The sequence below is a fragment of the Choristoneura fumiferana genome, chromosome 4 (genome assembly GCF_025370935.1).
Source record: "Choristoneura fumiferana chromosome 4, NRCan_CFum_1, whole genome shotgun sequence".
Taxonomy (NCBI): Eukaryota; Metazoa; Arthropoda; class Insecta; order Lepidoptera; family Tortricidae; genus Choristoneura; species Choristoneura fumiferana.
In genome coordinates this window covers 20,248,568-20,256,473 of record NC_133475.1, presented here as the reverse complement: position 1 = coordinate 20,256,473, position 7,906 = coordinate 20,248,568, and the positions used below count along the sequence as shown (strand labels likewise).

General features: G+C 37.4%; 1 protein-coding gene across 1 annotated transcript; it reads left to right on the top strand.

The window, feature by feature from the left end:
- The first annotated feature begins 494 nt into the window (after window positions 1-494).
- On the top strand, window positions 495-7,655 carry LOC141427106 (pickpocket protein 28-like). The gene is made up of 8 exons (XM_074086337.1): window positions 495-763; window positions 2,512-2,604; window positions 3,612-3,751; window positions 4,276-4,406; window positions 5,534-5,593; window positions 5,838-5,997; window positions 6,884-7,057; window positions 7,468-7,655. The coding sequence occupies exons 1-8, from the start codon at window positions 680-682 to the stop codon at window positions 7,538-7,540; spliced, it is 915 nt and encodes a 304-aa protein (XP_073942438.1). The 5' UTR covers window positions 495-679; the 3' UTR covers window positions 7,541-7,655.
- The last annotated feature ends 251 nt before the right edge of the window (window positions 7,656-7,906 follow it).

Sequence of the window (7,906 nt, the reverse complement as noted above, 5' to 3'; positions counted from 1 at the left end):
CACTGGACTACACTGTACAGACACGAATTTCTCCTATGCACCCATATCTATACCATATATATTAAGTAGCGTAGTAGAAATAGGCAACCTGAGATACGTGAACGACCATCTGTTCTCCGTTCTATATGGCCCGCCCATTGCCACTTCAACGAGCTAATTCGCTCGATTTTGTTCTTACTGCCACATAATGCAGCAGGTAGGCAGGGTTTTGCAGGTGGTAGGACCTTGTGCAAGGTCCGCCCGGATTGCTACCACCATCTTGCTCGCTAATCCTGCCGTGAAGCAGCAGTGCTTGCACTGTTGTGTTTCGGCGTGGAGAGTAAGACAGCCGGTGAAATAACTGGCACTTGAGGTATTCCATCTTAGGCCTCTAGGTTGGCAACGCATCTGCAATACCCTGGTGTTGCAGTTGCCTATGGGCGGTGGTGATCTCTTACCATCAGGAGACCCACTTGCTCGTTTGCCATCCAGTCGAATAAAAAAAAAAAAAAAAATCCCTGGTGTTGCAGATGTTTATGGGCGGTGGTGATCTCTTACCATCAGGAGACCCACTTGCTCGTTTGCCATCCAATCGAATAAAAAAAAAAATAATAATAATAAAATATAACTGCAAAATCTCGAGAAAAAAGTGTGAAATGTTATTCTTTGTTTCAGCATACAGAATAACTATTCTTATATAATGACGTTGAATGCTAGCAAGGGTTGGTCTCACTCGGATGGCTACCTCAGTTCTGACAACGATGTTTACCCAAAACGAGGACGGGTAAGTATCACCATCATTCATTTATTCACATCGGTCTCTATGTTAACCATGCCGACGAATCGATAAAATAAAATTTTGAAAAAAAAAATATATGTATCTATATTCACTAGGTACTCATAGTGGGGATGTTTTTTTTCTCATTTAAACTCACAGATCGTTGGGTAGATCTTTAAATACGAGTACATTATAAGATTGCTTAGACCATTATTCGGTTTAGGGATCCATTTGCGAATATTAGCAGTCATAGCAATGTTTCCAGGCAACTATGACATCGTGGCTTTCAAGGCTTAAGCTTTATTTAAAGGTCGGCAACATTCCAGTGACTCTCCTTGAGTTGTTGTTCATATGAGATGACCTGCATATTCGTTTGCTTCCCTATCATCAAACTAATATAATAAATGCGAAAGTGTGTAAGTCTGTTTGTTTTTTGTTTGTTTGTTACTTCATCACGTCTAAACCGCTGAACCGATTTAGATGAAATTCGGTATACAGATAGCTTGAGTCCCGAAGAAGGACATAGGATAGTTTTTATCTCGGAAAATTTCACAGTTCCAGCAGGATAGCGAAAACCGAATTCTACGCGGACGGAGTCACGGATAACAGGCTAGTTATAAATAAAAATAAAAATCACACTTTATAGTGCTCATTTTTGTTAAAGACAATCTCCCTCTCCAAATTCACTCCGCTTTGGGCTTGAAAAATCTAGAAAAAAATCATAATGGTAATATTATTATTAAATTAAAAGTAAAACTATCAAAGCTTAGTAGGCTTAAAAAAGTTAACGAGTTGTAGTCGATCAAACCTTCATCATCATCATCATCAGCACTTGCATTCACCGGTTTCCACCACTCTCATGATGTCGTCAGTCCACCTCATAGACGCTTGCCAACGGTCCGCATATGGGTACGGAACCTACGCTGACGCCTGGCACTCGCTTGGCCGATTTTTATACCGGGTGGGCCCTGTAACAGGAGCAAAAAATTAAAACCCAGTTTCTGCCACTTAAATGGAACTACTTTAGTTCTGCAACATTCAAAAATCAAGAGCTTTTATCATTATGTTAATTAAGATTGTTTTTTTTGGAATCTTTTTGTATTTTTATTTCTTTTCCAAATTTTTCCAGCGCTGGTCTTATTTTTCTGGTTTTTCTGTGCATCTATATTTCAGTTTGTATTTTCGACATTATGTTAATTCCAAACAAATTAAATGGTATTTTCAATGTAGTTACGACATCCAATAGCCTAAATGACATCGCCTGTCACGTAACAAAATGACGGATTTCGCAATACATTGCTTGTCCAATTTCAAATTTCAAAACAATTTCAAATGATTTATTCAGTAAATAGGCCGCAATGGGCACTTTTACACGTCATTTTTTTAAACTACCAGCGCTTTCGGAAAGACCATCATTGCCAAGAAGAATGCGCCGCAAGAAACTTGGCAGAAAGTAATTTTTTCATAAAAATATAATTACAAATAAAATACTTAAAAACTATATTATACAATTAAAGAAAAAAAATACAAAAAATAATGTATGGGGTCCCTTAGTTACAGTACTAAAATTGAACTTTAAACTAAAATAAAAATGATAATACAAGTTATTTTCAAAAGTTGTAGAACTAGAATAGCTCAAGATGAAGAGTGGAAGGTGTGGTTTAATTTTTTGCTCCTGTTACAGGACCCACCTTGTGTATATTTTTTGCGTTTATCCGATTTGCATTATGTGTCTCTATTTTATTTTATTTCAGAGCAATGGAATTCATCCGGATTTAACTGTCTTTCTAAAAGAAGATCCTTTAGAATGGTCCAATAATTGTATAACTTACAACAGCGGATATAAAGTAAGTTTATGTATTTGTTAAGTAATGAGAAACATTGTTGAAATATAGTCGGCTAGTTATATTAACGCACACTCGCATTTTAATGCGTTATATTGACACACACTGTTTTATCTTCACACATGTTTTAAATAAATCTTTGCAAGAAGACAAACTGAACATCAAAAATGGTGGAAAATGATAACTTTTCTGACGTAGGCGTAGTAAAGTTTTTTTTTAAACTTATACTGACTAGACGGGTCGAGCTTTTATTTTTTTTTATTTTCGTCCCCATATTTTTGTTGACAGGGTAGAAGATTCTTGTACAGTTTCTAGGTTATCTACTTAACAAAAATACAAGACGTTAATGACATCAAATTCTGCAGCCCATTCATAAAGAAATGTGACCACAAAAATGAGGCGTTTGAATCGCTCGAATAATGACCGAGATGCGGCTTCAAATCTCATATCGATCGATATTAAGAATGGTGCTCCCACACTGGCTGTTATGAACGTTATATAACGTTTATAAAACACGATAACATCGTCTAACACTTTATAACTTTTGTTACAACTTGTTAGATGTTTTACACGCACCACACATTGGTATAAAAATGTTATAAGTATAAGTAACACTATATAAAAATTGCACTTGCAATTTGTTGTATAAAAGTTTAAAAGTTATATAACATGATAAAAATGTTAACATTTATTACAATTTGTTTTAAAATGAACATGAAACTACCGTGAGACTCACTCATATTAAATATAATGACCCGGATAACTCACGTCTTAAACATGAAACATGTCGAGCTAAATTCGATTTAAGACGTGAGTTATCCGGGTCATTATATTTAATATGTTGTTTCAAAATGTTATAAAACAATGTTGACATTTATAACAGCCAATGTGTGGGAGCAACATAACGTGCGAAATTTGGCTGCGTCTTTAGTTATTCAGGTCGTTGCGGCCATTGATCGTGGAGTGGCCGTCTGGTGCCCAAGGTGTCTAACTGTTATTTATGTCTTTAGCTGTACCTGCATCATCCAGCTGATGTGCCGCAGCACTCGCTCTACTACTTCTCAGCACATTATGATCAAACTGTCTCGTTTGCTCTCGTTATAAGTGTATTGAATACCTCTGTCACGCTCAGGAATTACTCACCAGAAATGCAAGTATAGAATAATGATTTTGAAGTAGCTGTTTCACTAACTTAGATTAGAAAGAAATAAAAAAAGAAAAGAATGAGAGAAAGAACGAAAGAGAGAAAATAAAGAAAGAAGAACATTCTGATTATTTAAGACATAATATTTACTATCTTTATTGGCATCTATACGAAAAAACAGGTCAAATTAAATAAAATATAAATGGCTAATTATAAGATTTTTTTTTTACAGTTCAATCATTTTAATAAGTCATAAACATAATTATTCTTAATTTAAAGAACGTAAAAAAAACCTTAGACGAAAATATTTTATAAAAAGGAGTCCTCTCAGACATCGTTCCGAAGACACAAGCCGCTTTGCTCTTCGAATTCTCTGTCCGAGATTTTATTTTCGTTTACCTATGTACATGTCAAAAACCTATCTTGTTAGAGCGATTCAAGTTAAGAATCATCTATTTGGAGGACTTATAACGCGTTGTCAGGCAATCGTTTGTTTTCATCATTAATTAATTTTAATTTCTCTCACCCAGACGGCAATGTTTTTTCGCCAAAGAGCGTTATTTGAGGTATTTCCTCGCGTACACACCCAACAACTGCAGGCTGGAGTGCCTCTCCAACTACACCTTCAACCGATGTGGCTGCGTCATGCATCATATGCCGCGTGAGTTTGCATTTAGTCCTTAGCATTTCATCATCATCATCATCATCATCATTGCCATTGTTTTTAGCATATCATTTACAATTATTAAGTATTTAAATTATCAGGCGCAGGCAGATAGAAGCAACTGGTTGGTGCATGTGTTTTAGCTGTTCCTCGGTCAAGTATTCTTTGTAAATGTACTGCTAATGTGTTGGTTTAGGCAGTTTTTAAATTGATTAACATTCATTAATTGATTTACCTATTCATTTGAGCCTCCTCATGTTAAGAGGAGGCCTGTGCTCAGCAGTGAAATGTGATGATGATATGATTCATTTATTTATTTATACATTTTTAACATTTCTTCTGAGTAGAAGCCTATGCCCAGCAGTGGAACGTCCTACTCAACCCACATCATATGCAGGCTAGGCATAATGATGATCATCATGATGATGATATCATATCGAAAATACAAACTGAAACATAGATGCACAGAAAAACCAGAAAAAGAGACCAGCGCTGGAAATCGAACCCAGGTCCTCAGCATTCCGTGCTGCGTGCTTATACCCCTACACTACCACTGGACAGGAGTACAGACATGTATTTCTCCTATGCACCACATATCTCAGCTTGTTTGTTTTCTTATTTAGTGACTTAAGCAGCAACACTAGCGACAAAAACCAATCTTAATTTGATTGCTTATTATTGACATCTCGTGTCCGGGTGAGCGCTTAGTTCCAATGGAATGTTTGAAAGTTTCTTGTTGAGGGCTAAAAACATAGATGTCACTAGTGTCGCTGCTTAAGTGACTAAATAAGAAAACGAACAAGCTGAGATATGTGGTGCATAGGAGAAATTCGTGTCTGTACTCCTATCCAGTTGTAGTGTAGGGGTATGGCACGCAGCAAGGAATGCTGAGGACCTGGGTTCGATTCCCAGCGATGGTCTCTTTTTTTGTTTTTTTGTGCATCTATGTTTCAGTTTGTATTTTCGATATGGATTTTACGGGATGACCGTAAAAGTATCAAAATTTGGAGTTGAAATAAAAAATACAAAAAGACTCCAAAAACCAATCTTAATTTGATGATTGATATCATTTAGTTTCATTTTTAATATTAACCTGTTGTGCGATTCTAAAATTACGTTTTCAGATAACAATGGCTCAACTATCTGCAGGAGTGGTAACAATGTCTGTATGGTCTACGCATTGGGTAAGTTATATATAGCCATAAGTATATTATTTCTGTATAGTTATACCCGAAGGGTTTAAAAGGAGTCCTATTGCTGTCACTCAAGTGTCCCTCAGTGCCCCTTGGTGCGCGAGTTTGCCGGTTTTTTTTAGATTCAAAATGCTAATATTATTTGCTAATAAAAGCTTCTGTTTCTATTCGTGATCTGCAACCTGTATGTAGAAAATAACTCTAATTCATAAAATGGTTCTATATTCTATTTTAGAAAGCTTTGCCGACAAAGAAGGTCACCCTGGTACCGAGGTTGAAAAATGTCAGTGTTACCCGCTGTGTAACGAAGTCCAGTACGGCGCAGAAACTCTCAAGACCAAATTTGACTTTGACAGATATTTGCAGGCAGCGTCTCCTACACAGCTTGCTGGCAGGTGCGTCAAAACAATACAGGGTTAGCTCTTAAGTGGTGAACAAAAAATTTACTTTCTAACGCAGCATTTTTAGGCAATCAAGACGGTTTATACGAGCTACGGAGAGGATTACACTTGGGGTATCGGTGCGTATCGAATCAGAAATGAGGACATAACGTAGAAGAGCGAAGGTCACCGATGTAGGCTAAGTAGCTTATTGAAGTGGCAACAGGCAAGTCCGTATAGCACGGAGAACAGGATGGTCGTTGGGGGCGAAAAGATCTCGAATGTAAACCGCGGCTCGGCAAGCGCAGTGTAAGACGTCCACCAACGAGATGGACTATGACTAACGATGGTGATGTTAAAGCGGCGGGTAAAGTAAGAAAGAAAGAAAGAAAGGTTTATTTTGGCTCCATAAGTACCACCTAAAAACTAAGACTAAAACTAGCACTAAAACTATGTTACTTGGTGACACGGCAGAATACCAAAAAGGGTCTCCACTCAGCATGTGTTGCCGCACATTATGTGCAGTAACGCTGGTTTTCTGTGGAGCCCAAACGTTAAATAAAAATCTCCCGGCCAGTACCTTCGCCCCAGTCAGACGGAGAAAAAAAAAAAAAAAAAAAAAAAAAAAAAAAAACCATAGACAAGGGAGAAGTGACGTGGGTCAGTGTAAAAGATAATAGGAATACACTTCTGTCGTGTCGTGGGTAGATGCAGGCAGTTTCCAACCGAAGCATCTGGAGGTCTTTAAGGGAGGCCTATGTCCAACAACAGTGGTCGTCTTACGGGTGGCGATGATGAAAATGTAGCTAGGTGCCTTATAAATTACTATATAATAAACTACCATTAATCGTATCGTGTATGTCCATAGTACGCAAGTCACACTTGGCTAAGTTTTTTCCAGAATCAAGTACACACACTTGGAGTTCTATCATAAGGAGCCCCGGTTCGTGTCGATGCGTCGCTCGGAGCTGTTCGGGCTGACGGACTTCCTGGCCAACTGCGGCGGGCTGCTCGGGCTCTTCCTCGGCTTCTCCTTCCTCAGCCTCGTCGAGATCTTCTACTTCTGCACGCTCAGGTTTGTCAGTGATTATTAGTCTCTTAAGGATCGCGCAATGAAACAAGTATGAGCTTAAGCTGACGTGGAGCGGGTTCTGTAATTTCCTAGACATTAAAGAGTTTTCCGATTTTTCTTTTAAATATATTAAGCCCAGTGGTTTCTGTGACAATTTGTGCCATTTATAAAAATAAAATAAAAAAACTACAACAAGCAACTTATGTAAGTTCACATAAAATATGTGTAGTTACCTACCAATTTATCGACGGACTGAGACAGACGGATGGAAGGACATGGCTAAACTATGTGGTACCTAGTCTATACTAATAGATCTCTAATAATGTGGTTGGTTGCATTCTGCCCGCTTCGTCTTCGCAGTCGTTTAATTATTTAACGATTTACTCGTAATTGAGTTATTTTAATATTTTTAGACTTGGCTGTACTTTTCGAAGAGAGATACAAAAAGCCGACTTCGCTTCGACGAAGATTGAAAACCGTTTCTAAACTACAAGCTCTCATCGGTATGTTTTGGTTGGAACATGCGTAACTTAGTACTTAGTAGTGCCTTACTGTATACATATAACAAGTAAATAGAACCAAGACAAAAACCTCTGTAATTTATAATATTATTGAAATACAGTTTCTCATTCATTCATCATTATGTTTTTATTTGTGCCTCAAAAATGTAATGGTCCTTCGAACAAAAATAAATAACAGTTAAGTTATAACGAATTGATTAATCAGTGATTGATTAACAAAATGTAACAAGACGCGTACCTAGTTACCTTTAAACGAGCAATTCTATCTCGGAAACGGCTCGAACGATTTCGATGAAATTTGGTACGTAGGGGTTTTTGGGGATGAAAAATC